This window comes from Drosophila albomicans, chromosome X (assembly GCF_009650485.2).
Source record: "Drosophila albomicans strain 15112-1751.03 chromosome X, ASM965048v2, whole genome shotgun sequence".
NCBI lineage: Eukaryota > Metazoa > Arthropoda > Insecta > Diptera > Drosophilidae > Drosophila > Drosophila albomicans.
In genome coordinates, this window is record NC_047627.2 from 14,251,288 (window position 1) to 14,271,944 (window position 20,657).

A 20,657-nucleotide genomic window follows, 5' to 3' on the forward strand; every position below is an offset into this window, starting at 1 on the left:
GTAACGGTTTTTTAAACATTGTATTATTACAGAAAAATAAGTTTAACACAAAAAATCATGTTTGTTGAGGGCTGCTTCTTCAGTTGTCAGTTGTGGCACGACCTGAACGCAATGCCAAGCGATCGAATAGATTCACATGAATGCCGCTGACCACATTGCGTGTTATGTAGAAGTCCTCAATGTTCAATTCAAAGACATCGCGTCGTATGGCGAGAAAGATTTCCGAGAAATTTGTCGTATCGCTGGACAGCAAAAACGACATGGACTCCTGCTCCAGATGCCTGCAGTGACCAAATACCACGTATTAAAGAATAATTATTATTATAATAAAACAAGTAGGAAAGTAGAGTCGAGTGTGCTCGACTGTAAGATACTTATTTTGAATAATAGGATAATAGCGCGGTATCAATTCTAAAATATACTGCAAATATACTACAAAATATACTACTTTCAATATTTGGTATATTGATATAGTACAATATTCAAAATATACCACATACCATACCAGATTATCAGCTAAAGCAACTACGACTCGACAACAAGATTTGGTATGTCTATATTCAAAATATTCATAGAGTAGAAAATATACCAGACTGTCAACCAAAGCAACTAAGACCTGTAGTAAGTTGGCGTTTTTTAAAAAATATTCATACAAAAATATTCCTTTAATAACTTCTACATTTTGTGTCTGATCGTAACACTAACTGGTCGTAAAACTAACTTGATTTGCGTGCAAACATAGCAAGTGCTATCGAAAAAAAGTATATATGTATATGTATCTTTTATAGTCTCTAAGATCTAGGGGTTTATACGGACAGAAGGACAAACAGACAGACAGACATGGCTAGATCGTCTCGTCTGTTGATGCTGATCAAGATATGTATATACGTTATGGGATTAGAAATTCCTCCTTCTGCCTTTTACATAGATTTAGTGTAAGCAAAAAGTTGTAATACCCTAAGGGTAGCGGGTATAATAAGCTAAAACTTACTGCAGCGTTGCGTCTGGAAATTTCATTTGCATAAAGAGTTCGAGTTTTTTGTGTGGCGATGCCGGAAACTGATTGATGCGATCCCAAGTGTAGCGTGCGGTGGTGATATCCATGTTGATCTTACGCTTGAAAAGCACCTCCAGCAAATAACCGGAACGATAGCGTTCCTCCTGGGCGCCCATTGTCCACAGCTGACCATCGAAGAGCACCGGGGTGCGCTGACACATGCGCTCACAGTCCGAGGCGCTGAGGTTTGTGTAGAGAAAACTGCAGCCACGTTGCTGCATATAGGATGTTAGGCTGTATAAGATACGCTTGCCAATGGGATCAATGCCACCGGGCGGTCCATCGATGCAGCTTAACAGCGGATCACCCAAGATGGCCAAGGCGAAGCCAATGCGTCGCTGCTGGCCGGTGGTGCAGAGCGATATCAATTGCCGATAGCACTGAAAGAAGCCCAACAAATGCGCCAATCCCTCGCAGATTTGTGTGCTCGCCTTTTTCGATAATCCATGCAGACGGGCGTGTATGAACATGAGTTCGCGTGGCGTAAATTTCGCTGGAAAATTCTGCATCTGTGGGCAGTAGCCTATTAGGGAGTAGCATTTGGATCGATGCGTGTCCATGTTGTAACCGCCAATCCAGAGTTTGCCTTGCGATTTCATTGTTTCGGCCACAAGTAGCTTGACTAAAGTGCTTTTCCCCGTATTATTGTAACCCAATAGGCCAACGCACTCCGATCTAAGAGAGAAATTTCGATGCAATTATCTGCAATGTATCTGGAACTTAACATACTACACAAAAGTTGAGTGTGTATTATTTGTGTAAGCTTATAAGTATCGTATGTAGTAAAGATAATAAATATTTCATAAAAATATCAAATTTTATTAATGCAATGCATTAAAGTAAAATGTTTAGTTTAGAGCAAATAAATAAATGCTGAATTTTAATGTTGAAAATTTCAGTTTCGAGCAAACAAATTACCTCTTTATTTAATTATGTTGAATTTGCTTTTATGCAATAAATAAATTATGAAAAATTTAAAAATTGTCGAATCCCTAATTTTGCATTCATCTAAAAAAAGCAGTTAAATGCAATGCATTCAAGTTAAAAGTTCAATTTAGAGCAAATAAACAGAATTTTATATAATTGTGTTGCATTTTCTATTAAACATAAAATAATTTATGAAAAATATTAAAAATTTTTATTGAGCAATAATCCAAAGTTTGCAATTGTATTCAATGCAGTAAAAGTATTTTTATAGTTTAGAGCAAAAAAACTAAATTTTTATATGCTTCTGTTGAATTTGCTTTTAAGCATTACATAATTTGTGAAAAATATAAATTTTGCTGAATTCCCAAATTTGCACCAATCCAAAATTTGCAGTTATATGCAATACATTCAAGTTCATTAAATAGTTCTTAAGAATTAATAAATGAATTCCAAAATTGCAATAATGAAATTCATTTTAATATATGTAATTATGTGCAATTTGGTATTAAATGTTAAATGGTTAAAATGATCTCTTACTTTTCAATGCACAAATCGATGCGTATGAGGACAGCCTTGCGACGATAGCTCTTGCCCAAGCCATGACAGACAACAACCAATTCGGCTCGCTGTTGATCGGTTAACTTGTCGACACGAAGTCGCTCGGCCAACACCGATTCATCGACCAAATAGTTGCCATCACTCCCAAGATGGCGGCGATGTTGTTGCAGTTTTCGCCACTGTCGCCGGCGATGTCGCTTCTCGTTGCGATCACGCATACACTTTAATGGCATGCCAGCGCAGCCGTTGGTCATCAGCATGTATTGCTCCTCGAGTACGAAGAGTAGCAAGGGTAGAAAAATGCCCAGAGCTAGAATGAACATATCAAACATCATTCCATACTCACGCGAAAAGTAGTTGTACTGAACTGTGGAAGCATTACAAAATCTGTATTAGTAACTTAAGTTTAAATTTAACAGAGCTTCCATAAAATCTTTTAATAAATGTGTATTATCATCTTTCGAAATTTCTGCTTACATTTTATAGATCTTACATAAAATTTTTTTTTTTTTTTGACTATCTCATAATACAAGGTGCGTTCCAAAGTAAACAGGACTTTTAACAAAAAGACAGAACAAATAGCTTTTTCGGCAAAATCAATTTATATTATTCAAAATAGTCTCCTTCTGCTTTAATACAGCTTTTTGCACGGTCCAAAAGCAAGTCGAACGAGTGTTTTAGCTCGTTGCCCGGTAGGGCCTCCAGTATGCCGGTGCAAGCCTTTTGAATGGCCTCGACGTCTGCAGAACGCTTTCCTTTCATCGGCAAATGCATTTTTCCGAAAAAGTAGAAGTTGCACGGTGCAATATCAGGTGAATACGGGGAGTGGTTGATGGTTAAAATGTGATTTTTGGTCAAATAGTCGGTCCTTCGAATGTTTAATTCTGAGCAATTTTTGGACGTCAGTCAATTTCTGCGGAACAAGCCGTGCACACACCCAAATGTTCGGCCAAAATGCGATAAATCGATGTTTTGGAGATGTTCAATTCTATTTTCATTAATTTCAATGATGATTTCGTCTGATTTTTTATGAATTCACGCACAGTTTCGATGGAATTTTCTGTGATCACGGATTTTGGTTGGCCCACATGTTCATCGTCATTTATGTCCACACGATCTCTTTGAAAACGTTGAAACCACTCGTGCACTCTGCTACGGGATAGGCAACCATCGCCATAAACTTGTTTCATCAATTGAAACGTTTCGGTAAAAGTTTTAAAACAAAATTTAGTGTTGGGTTTTTTGTTCGAAGCTCATTCTCGCACCGATGACAAAAACATACTGACACTTAAAAGGCAATAACTTCACTTCCAATAGATTAAATGTCATGAAATTTTTACTGGAAGTCGATAAAGGATAGCAGATTCTAACGCACCAGTTGACATAAATATGGCGCCACCAGAGGGCGCTAGATTCAAAAAGTCCTGTTTACTTTGGAACGCACCATGTATATCTTATGGAAATTGTTCAGCTTTAATCTTTATAGCTTTAACTAAATACAAAGTTTGCAATAGAAATTATTAAGAGAAGAGAATTAAAAATAATTAAGAGATAATCGAATCATTGATAAATATGTATAGAAAAAAATTGATTGTGATACTTGCTGGGAAAGCCCCAACTCAATGGGAAGGAAAACTAGCGAAACATTTTTCGTTCACTGCTCGTGTGCAGAAAAAGTTATCAATAGAAATTGTGTGCTGAGGCCACTTAACTGCAACAATTTGGAGTACTGCGACACTTTAGAATGTCCCGAGATACAAACTCCACCGTGGGATCTTGACACATCCATTTGTAGTCGTAAAGATATAACAGCTTAAAGATGATCTCACCAAATGTATATTGTATCAGCGGTTGATAGATATTATTCATATCGGATAGTTCGTCGCCCACACTGATTGTGAATATAATAATACCCAACAGATTGTACAGACAGATGATAATGAATGCATAGTTTGGTTCCTTGAATATCGCATACAAAAAGTACGATAATGTCACTATGGAAATGCTTGACAGAACCACCACCAAAAAGATCCAACCTGCCAGGTCAGAGCGAGTAAGATAGTTGTTATTGAATTGTTGTTTTGTCCTTACCATAAAGCGAGTAGTCGTGTTTCGTTGGACTCGCATAGAAGGCTATAACCACAATCAGAACAAAGCTGATGACGATAATTCGCACCATATCGAAGAACAACAGAGCTATGCAATAGATGTGCAGCTTTACGCCAGCAACAAACTGTTGCTTCTTGAATGTGCGCTCCAGTATTGTGCTAACCGCCAGACCAGCCCACATTATGCCGAGTATAAACGAGAGATTGATCGCCATCAGGCTGCCCAGCGAGAGCGGCGATTGAGGTATTGTGTTGGCGACCGTTTGAAATTTCAGCGGACGTAGGGCCACATCAATTGAGGCCTCATCGTGAAAGAAGCGTCTGCAGAAAGCAATCACTCGTTACTTAATACTGGTTAATGTTACTCGTTGATATTACTCAGTACTGTTACTCATTACTGCTAATCGTTACTTTTACTCGTTTAATTACCCGTTACAAATACTTTACTACTTCTGGTCAATGTGACTCGCTACTGTTATCGCTATTTTTATTCGTCGTTTTTCTTTTCACTTATTACTTGCTACTATGACTTAATTTTAAGAACGTTACTCGTTAGTGTTACTTGCCATTATTACTCGCTACTTTTGCTCGCTACTGTTAATCGTTAATGCTATTCGTTACCGCTACTTATTACGGTTACTCGTTACTGTTACTATTACTCGTTATTAATACACGGCATTCTTACTCGGTATTGTTATCATTACTATTACTCGTTGCTTTTCATCTCACTTATTACTTGCTACTGTTACTTCAGTTTACGAATGCTACTCGTTACTTTTGCTCGTTACTGTTAGTCGCTACGGTAAGTTCATCTTTTGAATGCTACTCGTTATAGAATATTGTTTATTGACCCGAGTTCATATATAATAGCAATCAAAAGTCAAAACGAAATTGAATATAGTGAAGCCATAAATTGAGTTGATTGATTAATCACCTAACAATGGGTAATTTATCTACTTGGAGTTTCATATTTACCTTGCCACAACATTGTGCACCAGATTGAGGCCAAAGGGCGCAGCATGCAAGGGAATGTTGTTGAACCACACGGTTATCAAATCGCTGCTGAACGAGGCACCGAACATGTATTTAAAGTTCACCACTTTGGTGAAATCATTCTGCTGCAGCAGATAGTAATCGTTAATGTCCTCGGTATTGACGATCTTTACGTTGCCATCGTACCAGAAGAGCAACTCGTTGAAGAACTCTTGCATTTCGAGGACATCGACATTCTCCGAAAGGATCTCGACAAATGCATTGATAAACTTGAACTGCGTGAGATTGAAGGACAAAGATGTCAGCTCATAATTTTTGCCATAGATCAAGACCGCAGAAAATGTGCAAGTGGTGGCAAATAGCAAAGCGGCCATAGAAATAATTTGAATGGGTATTTGTCGCTTATTGAAGACCCAACGCATGTACAGCAATGTATACAAATGCAATAAAATTAATTTCTTTCCCGTTGCCTTAACATTGATGTCGCTATCCTCGACAACCAGTTTATAGTCCTCGATCAGTGTCGCCGGCTCGGGTGTCATATCGCCCTCCTCGGAACCGAAGCGCAAAAATATATCGTCCAATGATGTGTCACGCAAACGAAAGCTAACAATATCCAGATTGCCCATCTCGTCTTCGAGTTCATCGAATAGATCGGAAAACTTATCCTCGTATTTATTCTCCAGCACAAACGTCACTTTGTAGCCAATGTCGCTCTCCATCGTTAGACTTGGAAGATATTTGGTCAAGAGATTACTCAGCGCCTCGAAATCAAAAGACTTGCCCTTGACAAGTGTCTGACAAAGAGAATTGAAAATGGTATTTGAATATAACAGCATGAATTTTGGTAAAACGAAGATCTGGATTACAGATTTTCAGATTGAGGATCACGGTCCATAAATTGTATATGGCATAAAAGGGAAAAGTAGTCACTGATCAGTTGCAGAAATTTAAATATAAAAATAAATACATAAGAAAGCTACAGTCAAGTATGCCTGACTATACAATACCCGCTACTTATTGTGAATAAAAGAAAAACAGTGCGGTACTAGTTTTAGAATATGTCACATTAATATATCACTAAAATACTAAAAATATACCAAAGGTAATATTTGGTATATTGACTTCATACCCATTTTTAATACAAGCACAACAATGCGGTATTATTCTTGAAATGTACCGAAATAATAGAAAAATATACCTCAATGTATACTTGGTATAGCGATGAGTATTGAATTTAAAATACACCATAGATATAAATATACTAAATACTAAAATCAAAGCTATTGAAAGCCAATTGAAATCCGTGTCCTTACAAAATAAATAAACCAAATAAAAATTCTAAAAATGTACCCAATTGCATATTTGGTATATAGATACTGTAACTCACCAATCGAAAGCCATGACCGTACATATTGCGCAGAAAGGGCTTGGTGCCCGTGCACTTAAGCTCGCCATTGGACATGATCGCCAACCGATCGGCCAGATGATTGGCCAGCGCCGTTGAGTTCGACACCAAGATGATGGTGCGACGTGATTTCTCCTCGTTGATGAGGGCACAGATGAGCGAATGCGACGGCAAATCGAGATCACAGTGCAGATCATCGATCAGTATGATCGGACTGCCGCCAGCAAAAGCACAAGCAATGGAAAGTAGACTTCGATGTTGTGCGCTCAGATTCTTGACTTTTGTTTGCTTGAAGTTCTCCAATTGCAAGCGCTGTGTGTACAGATCGATCTCTTGGGTGGCCATCGACCGGGAGGCGCCTTTGACCAGACAAATGAAGCGTATCTGATCGGAGACGGTGAAATCGGGCACCAGAAAACTATTGCTCAATGCCAAACCCAATTGCATGGTTGCATCTTGTCGCTCCGTTTGTATATTATAATCGGCGATCATGACCAGGCCACGCGTTGGCTCCAACAGACCCGCCAAGATCTTCAGCAGCGTCGTCTTGCCGCAACCATTGTGGCCCATGAGCACCGTGACCTCATTCTCGTACACATTCCAGGTGAAGGAGTTGAGTGCTCCACGGCTGTTGGCCGTATAACGTTTGCACAGTTTCTTGATTTTGATTTTGAAGCGGCGATGCGACGGCTCCACCTCATAGATCTTGGTGGCCTTAATGCCGGCCGCCTGTGAGCCCTGCGGCATAAAGCTATCGTCACGATCCTGAAACGTAAAGTCACCGCTGTGTGTCGGCGCCGGAATGTGACGTTTGCGCGTCCCGCCTGATTCGCCAGTGTTCCACACATCCATATAGATGCCGATGGCGCAAAAGACGAGCGCATTGATCAGGAATATGATCGAACCCGAATAGACATGAACGCGATCGCCGGCAGAGTCCAAGGCATAGCCCTCATCGACCCATTTCTTATCGAAGATCACCTCACGCTCAATGATCCCCTCGCAGATGAGCGCAAGCACGGTGTTGGGCAACGCTTGCGAGGCATAGCGAATGATCTTCACCCCCTGCTCGCGATTGTTCCACAGCACAAAGAACGGTATGTAGGTGAGCAGCCACACTATGGTCAGCACTCGAATGGCCAGTCCGCTGTTCTTGAAGAACGAGGCCATCATCAGGCTGAAACTAGTCCCGGCCACATTATAGGTGAACAGAACTAGGACCACAATGTGCCACGGTGTCTGTGTCAGCAGACTGTGCTCGTTATTCCAGTGCACCTGCGAAGTATTTAGCATATTACTTTTGGTATGTTTTATAAATGTATATAAACAATAATACTATTGCAATCAAATATTATGATTGGGTGTGCTCGACATTGAGACGTCTGCCATTATCGTTAAAATATACCAAATGAATATACCAAAAATATTAAGATATACTAATACTAATACTACTATACTAATACTACTAAACTATTGGCATATGTCGAAGTATATCGTTATACCAAAGTATTTTTAGTATTTTTGGTATATTAATTTGGCAAATTTCGTAAAAATTGCATTTTGTATAATGCCATACATACTATGTTTCACTATATTGGTATATGAAATGTGCATATTAGTATTTTTATACCCGCTACCCATAGGGTAGAAGGGTATTATAACTTTGTGCCGGCAGGAAATGTATGTAACAGGTAGAAGGAGGCATCTCCGACCCTATAAAGTATATATATTCTTGATCAGCGTCAGCCGAGACGATATAGCCATGTCCGTCTGTCCGTCTGTCCGTCTGTCCGTCCGTCCGTCCGTCCGTATGAACACCTAGATCTCAGAGACTATAAGAGATAGAGCTATAATTTTTTTTCGACAGCATTTGTTATGTTTGCACGCAGATCAAGTTTGTTTCAAATTTTTGCCACGCCCACTTCCGCCCCCAGCAAATCAAAAAAATTGAATAACAAGTGTAATTTTAAAGCTAGAGCTACACAAATTTTGGTACATACAATAATTACTGTAGTAGTTATGATTCCTGAAAATTTGGTTGCGATCAAATAAAAATTGTGGAAGTTATTAAAGAAATACTTTTGTATGGGCAAAAACGCCTACTTACTAGGGGTCTGAGTTGCTTTGGCCGACAATCTGGTACATTGTGCCGTCTATGGTATATTTTGAATGGTGAACTATATCGATATACCAAATATACCATTTGGTATATTTTTAGTATTTTTTAAGTATTTTCGGTATATTTTGAAAATGATACCGCAATATTTTGCCTTTAATAAAAATGGGTAGCGGGTATCTCACAGTCGAGCACACTCGACTGTAACTTTCTTACTTGTTATATATTAATTTAGTATATTTGGTAAAATGAACATTTACTATAACGATATATTAAAACATATACCAAATATACATTTTAGTATTTTATAAGCATGACTTTTATATAGTTTTAATTTCTTAATTCGTTTGATAATATATGTTAATATTCTAATTACTAATATGTGAATTTTATTTCCACATCACTTCATTACTATATCGAAAAATTACATAAATATACCAAGATGAATGTATGGTATATTACTCAATATATAACTACATGTATAGATAGATATACGAGATTGTTAAACAAATATAAAATTTGAGTCTGTGTAAATCGTAATCAATAAATATAAAATACAATAAAGTCGAAAATAATTAAATAAAATCTATTTTTCATTATAAGCTTTTAAAGTTCGAGCAGCAATATACGACTGAAGAAAAGAAATATAAAATAACTTATACAATACCTTAACAACAAGCGTAACAAAGAAAGTGCTGATAAGACTGTAGATTAAACCCTTGACGAACCAGGCAGTGAAATGGATAAAGTTGCTGATTTTCATGTTAATGAGAAAAAGGCGCATCTGTTGCTGTTTATCCTGCACAATTTGCTAAACGAAATGAGAAAACGAAATTAAAACTAACAACTTGAGCAAGTTGATTCAAAGTAATACCAACCCAGACAAGTATCTGAGCCTGAAACATATAGCCAACGACAATGAGCAAGGGGAGACCGCGATTAATATAGTTCATCAACGGATCCTGAACGCGACCATCGACGGGAAAGCGACGCAGAATTATTTTCGGAATCGATTTCTGGCTGGCAATCCTTAGATAATTCTCTGAGATGGCCTTTTGTATTTTAATGAAACCCTCAAGAACGTAGCAAACATCACCATCGCTATGTGGATTATTGAGGCGTCGGACAATGCTCGTCTTGGGATCATCATTGTAGATGGTCTTCCAATTGTTGCCCAGAAAGCTGCCACTGAAAATGCGCAACTCACTCGGGAATATGATGGTGTAGTTAAAGTGCGGTATCAACACATCATCATCGATACGATTTTCATCAAAATTGAAATTCTTATCAGTCATGCTCTTATCGAAACAAATGCCCGAGAATAACGAATCTTGGGTCATTGCATCGATGACTTGTTCACACGACGCATAATGCTTGAACTCCATCTTTGGCAATTCCGTTGACGTTAAATTGATAATCTTATGAAATAGATTATAATCCTTGGGCGCCCAGGCAATCACCAATTGCGGAACAAACACATTATTACTCATATTACTCTCTGCGCGTATCTTTTCCCGTTCGAGGAGTGTGTCAATCAAATTCGTCCAGCTCTTATCGAGATCAATCGGATCGTAAAGATGATTAAATCTTGGCGATACATCGATCTGCATTCGCATGGCAACCGCAATGATGCAGAGCAACGTTGGGGCAAACACCAGCCAGAGTAGCTCAATTTTGCGGTTCCATTGTGTCTTGTTCAGCTTCCAAGTGAGCAGAATGAATCTCTCCAGATAATTGCGAATGCTCATTTTAAGTGCGTTACAACGAGAGAACTCTGAGAACTTTTCGTCGCTTGCTTTGTTAGCAGCTCAACAAGGCTTCAACTAACATACTATCTGAGTATCTTTCAATTTATTCTCGCTCACTTCATTCGTTTTCCTATTACATCCGTTTAAAGCTGGTCAGTTTGTTCCCCAATTTCCAATGAAGCATGCTTATACCCCGCAATATACTTTCCTTGGGGTATGCAAGTCCTTAAAAGAATATTCAATTTTGTATCTATATTTTTTTTTATTACTTTACTATCTTTATATTCCTAACAAGTTTTTTGTATTAATAAAACTATTTTAATACAATTTTTTTAATGTTTGAAAATTTTAAATCATACTTTGATTGTTTAAGCTGCTTTACTTTCTTATAACTATTTTTAATATAGCAAATTTTGCATTTTTAATCTATTTTAATTTTATTTCTTTTAATATTTGAAATGCTTAAATCAATATATACTTTGATTGTTTAGGCTGTTTTTTTTAGATTATGTTTATAATTATGGAACATTTTTTATTAAAATTACATTTGAAGAACAAATGGTTTATTTTTATAATTATTTTCAATTATAATATATACATTTTTAAGCCAAACTATTTAATATTTAATTTAACATCTTTAAATACAGTTTTTATTTTAGATTTCTTTTCTAGTATGATAATTCTATAAAATCAACAAAACTCATTATTTCAAACAGAGTTCGCATTCGATAAACAAAGTGTTTTACTACAGGGTATTTGTTCAGTCGTGCCTGCCGAGCGACCGAATTCGTTGCATGTTATTTTTGGCAGCATGTTGGAGCGTTTATTCATCCTTTGTCATAACAGTTTTATTGCGTTCTAAAGTCAACAAATGACAATAAAACGATGGCGATTTGTTTGCCATCGTTTTTGAGCTAGTCGAGTTTACACATCAAACAATCGATGTACTATATTTACTTAAGGCACCAATAATGATGCTGGTTCTCCAATATCGTATCATATTGTATCTCTATAATAAAAGGAAATCGATAAGCAAAAGTCTGTATGAATCATATGCGCCACAATTGGCAGATCATTATTATACTACTAGCAACCAATTGATTTCAACTTCCCGTATTATGCTCACACTCTGCTTTCAATAGGGTCCAATCTATGCCGACGAATACCTTGGTCAATAATTGAATTTCAATTGATATTTGCAGCGCATGCAGTATTCGATTTTATCTGTCGCTTGTCTTGCCCTTTGATACCCTGCACAATATTACAAGTAGGGTAGCTTTAGGCAGACATAGGGAACTACCCATTTGCTTTAAATTTCAGAAATACCCGCAACAGTGCGGTAGTATTCCTTAACCTATACTGCAAAAATACTAAAATATACTAAATGGTATATTTGGTATATGGATATAGCAATACATTCATAATATATCATACTACTCTTATTATTGTTATTATTATTATTATTATTATTATTATTATTATTATTATTATTATTATTATTATTATTATTATTATTATTATTATTATTATTATTATTATTATTATTATTATTATTATTATTATTATTATTATTATTATTATTATTATTATTATTATTATTATTATTATTATATATTATTATTATCATTATTATTATTATTATTATTATTATTATTATTATTATTATTATTATTATTATTATTATTATTATTATTATTATTATTATTATTATTATTATTATTATTATTATTATTATTATTATTATTATTATTATTATTATTATTATTATTATTATTATTATTATTATTATTATTATTATTATTATTATTATTATTATTATTATTATTATTTCTAGGATTTTCTGCAAGTCAATCACGCTGCGACTAGACTATTTTTTATATTTTCGTATTTTGGCATATTTGTTGGTATTTTGACTGGTCGCTGCCTCTTTTCACATTCAATTGCATTTATTGACCGAAGAAATATTTTATTACTTTACGCTTGGCAAATATTAGTGTCCAAAAACGATATCGACATGGACAACTATATGTAAGTGTGAGCGTATGTGTGTGTGTGTGTGTGTGTGAAAGGTTGCATGTGTGTGTATGTGTGTGTGTGTGTGTACTTTATGGATGCTTGTCTTTGTGCTTATTGGGCCACAAACCGAAATGAGAGATGGCAAATATATAGACATAGTTGGTTCAAGCGTCATGTGAGTAGAGCTTGTGTGTGCGGATGTGTGTGTGTTGTGGGTGTGACGTTAATATGTGCATACACAGACATGTACATATATACAGCTAAAGCTGCCGATCTGTCCGATTGCTGCTGGCCTCTTTGGTCTGTCTAATATATCCGCTCCACTTTGATTTCTTGGCACTCACACACACACATTCCGCTCTCTTACACTCTTTTCCAGTCTCCTTCTCTCTCTCTCGCTTGTTGTTGGTTTTGTTGACTTTTTTTTTTGGTGCGCTCCACGAACTTTGGCAAATATTTTGGTCATAGCTGAGATTTGCGTGCCTTTCAATGGTTTTGTTTGTTCTGCTGTCCACAAATGGCGACTCTACTCCAGCTACGTATGTGTTCGTATGTGTGTCTGTGTGTGTTTCTCTGTTTATGTGTGTGTGTGTAGCTTCTGAATGTGGGTAATTCGGTCATGAATATGCGAACAATTTCTCCTATTGTATAGCGTACAATGTCCGAGCATTTTTGGCCTGCGCATATTTGTCGCAAATGGACTACATTACATTACAGCGACAGTTATCTCTTGATATATAGGTACGTCACACACACACACACACACACACACACATGGTATATAGAAGAAGTAGTTGTAGTTGTATTAGTAGTAGTTGTAGCTATATGAGAGCATTATGCTCTAGGCTGCATGAGAATGTCCATAAAAATACAATATGTACTATGTGTGACGTGAAAAATCTAGGCGACTCAATGTCCAAGCAATTTGCTCGACCAACGAATACCCTATAAAATATTAGCGGCCACATTTATTAATGAGCCAGTTTTGTAGTTCCTTTTCGTACAATTTTAATAGTCGATCGATTTAGCTTATGACCTGTAAAAAATACAAGATTGTCATAATATAATCAATAGTTTATTGACAATGCAGGAAAAAAGTTAGCTTTAAATCTATTAAAAAGCTGACGCCTAAAAATTAAAAAAAAATGAATAAATGCAAAACAAAAAATACAAAATATAAATAAGAAGCCCATCCGATATTTACTAGTTATACGCCAAAAAATTAAAAAAAAGGGAACAAGTTAATAAAAAGACTATAATTAAAAAGGTAAATAAACAAGAAATTAAAAATAAACAAACAAAAGTAAAAAAATAGATAATCAAGAAATAAATAAATACCCTACACGATTTTGTCGTGTAATATGCCAGTCTCGAAATAATAAATTTAACTGGAAATTCGATTCTATGAAAAGGAATCGTAAGCACATGCTGACATTTTTATGATACGATTTTGTGCGTTTTGTATGCCTACAGGGTATAATAAAGGCAGCATATTAAATGCGAACGGCAACAACAACATTCATAAATGACCAGCAAAGGGCAAAAATAGCAACAAATACAATAACAATAACAATGAAAATAACAAAAACAATGCCCGCGAGTATATGATTAAAATGAAGCATGCGTCGCATGTTGAACTTGAAAATTGTGTTTATAGAAACTAACTTTAAGAGAGAGAGCGAGAGAGAGAGAGCGAAAGCGAACAGTAAGAAATACAGTTAGCGAGCGACAAGTTGGCAGAGCTGTGAACAAAAGGTGCCAGCCTCATTTTTGTAGTGCGTTGACAACCCTAGACAACTGACACGCTTTGCGTCTATATTTCTAAGAAAATAGACACAATATTTCTATTACTCTATTGATAAGAAATACACAATGAACTTACTTATGTATGTTGCCTAGACTAATGCATTAATCTCTCTAACACATTTCTGATAATCTTGTTTATTTTGCGCGAAATAACAAATCAAAGTCATTGCTCTTTCATTTCTTATTGCGGTTCACTCAAATTTTGATGGTGTATCTATAAATAATTGCCAGCTTTGGGGGGGATGACAAAGTGGAAATCGAGCTCAAGTGCAAGAGTGCACAATGAATATCGAAGTGAGATGGTCGATTAAGCGAAAAGCAAACTTAACCGGTCTGCAAGCTGAACAAAACCGCATAGAACAGAATGGTTGTGGAAAGCAAGAAGCGATGGGAGGGGGGAGTACATTGGAGTAGAGTCGATAATGCAATAGAGGGGAGGGGTTTGGTTCACTTCATCGGGATTGCTTGAATGAAGCGCGCCGAACCAGTTATGTGTAGGTGATGCGTATGTGCAACGGGGCGTATTAGTTATGTACATATGTGCAAAGTATCATAAAAAATATTACAATTTCTATTTGAACTAGGAAATAAGTACAGCTAACGTATTGCTAACTTTTAAAACTAGCTTATTCTCATTTAATCAAATCCAATGATGCCTTGAATCTTATCTCAGCACACTACGCATTTGCCTCTTTGCACACAACTAAATGTGCCAGAGGGAGTGAGAGCTTATCGCTTTAGTGCTGCGCCACTCTAACGAATAGATTAGCACATGACGCGTCTTAAATATTGAAGCTGGCCTCGTGGCTTCTAGAGTGAAGAGTGCAGATAACCAAAGGAGAAGACAAAGTGAAACATGGTTAGCGGTACTTTTGAGTAGAGATGACAACACGAATGCACTCACGCACCTCTTGCACCTTTTTGCCAATTGCAATAATTACTTTTCAATTAAATTAAATGAAGCTACCAAATATTAGTTACGTATATATTTTTTAAAGCTAAGTTAGCGATAAACTTCTAAATGCGAAATTAACATATACATACGTTAATTAATGTTGCGTCGTGCTAATGAATTTGTCTTAACTGCCATCACTAATGAAGCAAAACAACAATGAAACGGAGCTAGTGACAAGATTATTTATATTTGCTAATAAGAATACAAGTAACATAACGAAAATGAAGTGCATGTTTCGTTAACATTTCTTGGCTTTGCATTGATCTTAGTCGGAGTAGAGCAACACTGCAGTCGGCAGAGCGTCAGCGTCAGAAGCTGCCGCCAAAAAAAAACGTAAAGAAAAATAACAACAAAAACAAACGTACGGCAAACAGCTGCTTGCTTGGCATTGAAAACGTCACCGTGCGACAGAGCACAACGCACAGGGCCAGGGGCAGACAGAGCGAGAGGGGGAGGTAGGCGAAATGGAGCTAGGCAGCGAATGATGCACCGATTGGGAAGAGGTGTGGCGGGGGAGATAGCTAGGGCAGGCTCCCCGTCATTGCGGCATTCGTGTGTTCCAGCAAAACGAAACGAAACGAACGAACATAGCCTAAACGAGCACGTTGTACGACGTCACACGAGCCGAAAGCCGAACGAAACGAATAGCGACCGGTTTTTTGGTTTTTTTTTTTTTTTGACTGAGGCGCTTGCTGTCTGTGTCGCTGTCTGGCCGTTTCAGTGCGAATCGAAGCATCAAAGGTGTTAGGTGTTTGTGCGGTCTTTCATTTCACGTCGTTCGTTCGTATTTATTTGGCGCATATTTTGACGTATGTTTGCGAGCTGCGTTTTTCTTTTTGCCCAAGCGGCTTTCAATATCAAAACACAAACAATGCACAAAAAAATAATTAACAAAAACAATGGAAACAACATAAAATAATAAACACAAAAAAACAAGACTCGCATATTTAACAATTCAAGTGCTAATTATTAAAAACGTGTGATTGTTGTTGTTGTTGTTTATTTTTTTGCTCCATACGCGAAAGTCGCTTTGCTTTGTTTCTACAAATTGTATTTTTTGTGTTGTATTTTTTTTTTTACATTTTTTTTCAAATATTTTTTTTGATTGTGTGACTATTAAATCATCTTCAAGTTGAAAAGTGACGCGGCTGCTGGAAAAAAGAAAGAATTCGCGATTGTGTTGCTTCTGTTATTGTTGTTGCTGTTGCGCTTTATGCATATTTCGATGAGATCAAACTGTTTTTTTTTTTCACTCCGCCTTCTCCGTCTTCTAACAGTTTTATTTTTGTGTACGTAAAAAGAACGACAATAGTGAGGACGTGAGTGAGAGAGAACAAACACGCGTAGCTTCTAATCGACATTGATCTTGATTTTGGTGATTATTTGTTGTGATCTCGTTGTTGCTGCTAGTTTCGTTGTTGACTAAAAACAAATAGATTTACTAAATAGTTGACACAATTATTTGTGTTATTTGTTTAAACAAAAACGACCTTTGCTGACGCATGCAAAACTTTTTTTTTTCTGATTTGTGACTTATCGAATAATTTAGTCTATAAAAAAGACGGCATACAAATACTATAATAATTTGTTCACCTTGTGAGATCATTATTATTATGATCAACACGTATTAGTATCTTTTTATATCGAGGTGAAAATAAGGAAACAAAAATAGAGGCCAAGGTCAAGTCATTATCAAATTTGAAAAGCGACGTATAAAATAATATGACAATTACTACAAGTATTTGTGAATTTATAATTCCTAATTGCAGTAGCGTATAGCGTATAATTTTCTCGATTTATTATGAGATCAGCAAGGTGGCGTAATTTCCCCACTTCTCTTTTTCCACGTTCTGTGCTTCATTACATTCGAACGTTGCTACCTACATATTTGCTTTTGCTTTTGCATATTTGCAGCAGTTCCAATTGCTTTTGCAAACACAATTCGCAATTCGTAATGCGTTTTGTGTGTGTGTTTCTCAAGCCGTTTACGGTTAATTGGCAAAGAATTAGAACACAAAAGCAAAGTCGCGATTTACGCATTCTTATTGTTCTTCTTGTTTGCTTTGATGAGTCGCTTTCTCTCGCCTGACAGCAGCTCAAACAAAGAGTGGGGGTGAGTTTGAGTGAGAAGGCGTGAGTATAGTGAGAGTGTGATCGACAGGCAGTTGCAGCTTGTGGTGCCGTCTCGCTTTGGCTTAGTGTAATCTGAGTAGCAACGTTCAATATAGCTAATAATGTCTTTGCTGACGCCTCGAGTGTAGAAGCTGCCGTTGCGGCCGCACTATAAATATTAAATAACAATAATAATAATACTAATAATAATAGCAAGAACAACAAGCAGGGCACAACAACACCACCAACAACAACAATGGCAAGTTGAAGCAGTTGTCTAAGTGGCAGCGCTTTGTCAAGCCGCATAAAATGTAATACAATAGAAAACTATATAGAGAAGCCATAACAACAACAATAACAACATCAACAACAACAACAACAACAAGAGTAATAATAACAACAAGAGAGTACATCAAAGTTGTTTTGGCTCCCAGCAAAACACGCAACAGTCCGTCAGGCAAAAGTCGCTTTCTGTTGCCTTCATCGCGTGTGTCTCGTCGCCCCGCCCTCCACTCTCCGCCCTCCGTTCTTCGTTCTCCGCAGTTCGTGTCGCGTCTTCCGGCCGGTTCCAGTTCCAGTTCCTTTCCCACAGCAGGACCCAAAACCGACTTCAACAGTGCGCGCTGTGCGGTCGACTTTTGGGTTCCATACAACACTCCAATATACATACATATATACGCTCTATATATGTATATGTTTTATTCGTACTATACTCGCGACTATAGTTCTACGTACTTACCATACTATAAACTTACGGCGACAACAACAATAACAACTTGCCACTTACATAGTTATTTTCTATAACGAAATTTGTTGTTCTTTTTTTTTCTGTTTTCCACTTTGTAACCGTTTTATATATATCGTATTATATATATATATATATATATATAATTTTTTTTTCTGTTACCGCCAACCGCTGTGCATCGCTGTTCCCGTTCGACGTGCTGTTCTGCTTGAAACCGGAGAGTAGGTCAGGTCAGTGTGTATTACTTTACTTTACTTTTACTTTACCAACTACTACCATACTATACTATACATATAACTGTTTAGCTATAGCGCCGACCGACGACAATGCGCTTATTATAATGGCGAAACCCCTCCGCACACTCATATTAGCTCTATTCATTTTCCAACCTTTGTTTTGCATTTTTAATCAAAGTTCGTTGTTCGCTTTGCGACATGGAAAATGGCATTTAAATAATTGATATACATAGTTATATTTATTACCTGTTCTTATTTCGAATATAGAGCTTGATTAATGTCCCGATCGTTAAATAGAAATTATTTTGTTGAAATGCAAAAACATAAATCCGCAGCTCAACTGTTGAGCTTAATTAATCATTTAGTGTGGAGAGGGGGAGGGGGGGAGCTTATCGATAGATAATTTATCGGTAATCGAAGCGCTTAACCCACTGTCATAGGCATATGTAATTTATTTAGCCTCCATGTTATGCAAATTGTGTGTGTTTCAGCCGATGTTAAGCGATCAATAATCCCTTCTCTAACACACGCACACATTCTGTGGCTAATTTATATGCCAACCAGTGTTGCCAATCAGTATAGATAACACCCCATTCGTTAACAATGAATTTTTTTGGGGGGGGTGGGGGGCTTGGGGGAATCACAATTCTACGCCCACATCAAAACCAGTTTCTAACGCACACGCAAATTATTTGCAAGTTTTGTTTCTGTGTTTTTTTTTTTTGTTTTTCTGTTGATTTTGTTTATGGCTTTTCGATGAGTTAGGGGCGTGGGGAATGGGGGATGGGGGAGGTTAAGGCCTTCAATATCCAAAACTATTTGCAAAGTTTTGTGAGTCAAACAATTAACTCCGATTGAAAGTTATGCGCAACAAGATAATTGTGGCTGAAAATTTATTGCGGTTTCAACGACGCCTGCAGACATTATGACGGGGGAGGAGTGGAGATATGGAGAGGCTGGAGAGGTGGCAGAATGTTTGGGGTGAAGGCCAAGACGAGGTTGGGCGCCAAAATGACTCGTCGAGATTTGTTCAACGCCTTCGCTGAAAAGGGCCAAACAACGTATTTTAATAATGCATCTCGAGAAAAATGCCTCAAAATGCTCCCAAAGCACAAAACCAGCCATACAGATGGCGAGAGTGAGAGTGAGCAAGACAGAGAGAGTGTGAGAGAGGGAGAGTTGAAGATAGAAATCAGTAAAGCGCAACAAAAACAAAAGGTACAAAGCGAACTTTTGGTTACTGCGACTGTCAAGCCGAATGCACACAGACAACACAAAAAAAAAAAAAACAGTAGAAAAATAGAAAAGGGCAGCCAGGCGGCAGGCAGCAAGGACGCAGGACAAATGTTGCCACGCCATGTTGCACGTTTGTTGTCCGAGCAGCGAAGCCAAGCCAAGCCAAGGCAAAAGGCGCAGCATCTGAGCGGCAGCACACAAAACTTGGCACGACTTGTCAGTTGCCCTTTACCCTCGACACTAATTGCCTCGACTGTCCTATCTCTCTCTCTCTCTGGCAGCTACAGCAACTGGCGCTGAAAAGTATGCTACATTTCTACTGCAAAATATAGTGTCGAAAAAAAGCTTGAAATGCACTTCATGAAATGCGTAGAAAAACCATTTGAAATTACACTGTATATACAATTAAAAAAGTTTAACTCAATTTGCAAGTACATATAACATTTAAATACATTTAATTTTTTTTTAATATACAAATAAATGTATGTTATTTATCATATAATTAGGTAAACGTTAGTTCATTACTTTAAAAATACATTACCAATAAAAATTAAAACTAGATTGTGTTTAAAATAATTTGCAGAAAATTTAATACAACATTTTTAAATACATTTATCATAAAATGAAGTATAAGAT

At 37.0% G+C, this 20,657-nt stretch overlaps 2 protein-coding genes across 6 annotated transcripts in view; one reads left to right on the forward strand and one right to left on the reverse strand.

Annotated features, from left to right (window-relative positions):
- Positions 1-11: 11 nt before the first annotated feature.
- Positions 12-10,975, reverse strand: LOC117577799 (phospholipid-transporting ATPase ABCA3). The gene is made up of 9 exons (XM_034262726.2): positions 10,046-10,975; positions 9,835-9,978; positions 7,034-8,326; positions 5,626-6,440; positions 4,634-4,971; positions 4,255-4,578; positions 2,522-2,909; positions 992-1,732; positions 12-281 (listed from the first exon to the last, which is right to left on the reverse strand). The coding sequence occupies exons 1-9, from the start codon at positions 10,913-10,915 to the stop codon at positions 80-82; spliced, it is 5,115 nt and encodes a 1,704-aa protein (XP_034118617.1). The 5' UTR covers positions 10,916-10,975; the 3' UTR covers positions 12-79.
- Positions 10,976-16,394: 5,419 nt separating this feature from the next.
- Positions 16,395-20,657, forward strand: part of LOC117576853 (uncharacterized) — a 124,514-nt gene continuing 120,251 nt past the window's right edge. Inside the window, exon 1 of one of the 5 annotated variants that reach the window (XR_007955693.1) lies at positions 16,395-16,503. The gene's annotated coding sequence lies outside the window, so the exon portion shown is untranslated. The remainder of the gene's footprint in view (positions 16,504-20,657) is intronic. The other 4 variants (XR_007955694.1, XM_052008675.1, XM_052008674.1 and 1 more) reach the window with 4 other exon arrangements.

Excerpts from the sequence above, each read along its gene's own strand:
- LOC117577799 (XM_034262726.2), bottom strand. The coding sequence starts at position 10,915 with ATGAGCATTCGCAATTATCTGGAGAGATTCATTCTGCTCACTTGGAAG. Across the intron at positions 4,972-5,625 it reads GTGCACAATGTTGTGGCAAG|ACGCTTCTTTCACGATGAGG; the intron begins GTAAATATGAAA and ends TGCTTTCTGCAG. Across the intron at positions 282-991 it reads TTTCCAGACGCAACGCTGCA|GCATCTGGAGCAGGAGTCCA; the intron begins GTAAGTTTTAGC and ends TGGTCACTGCAG.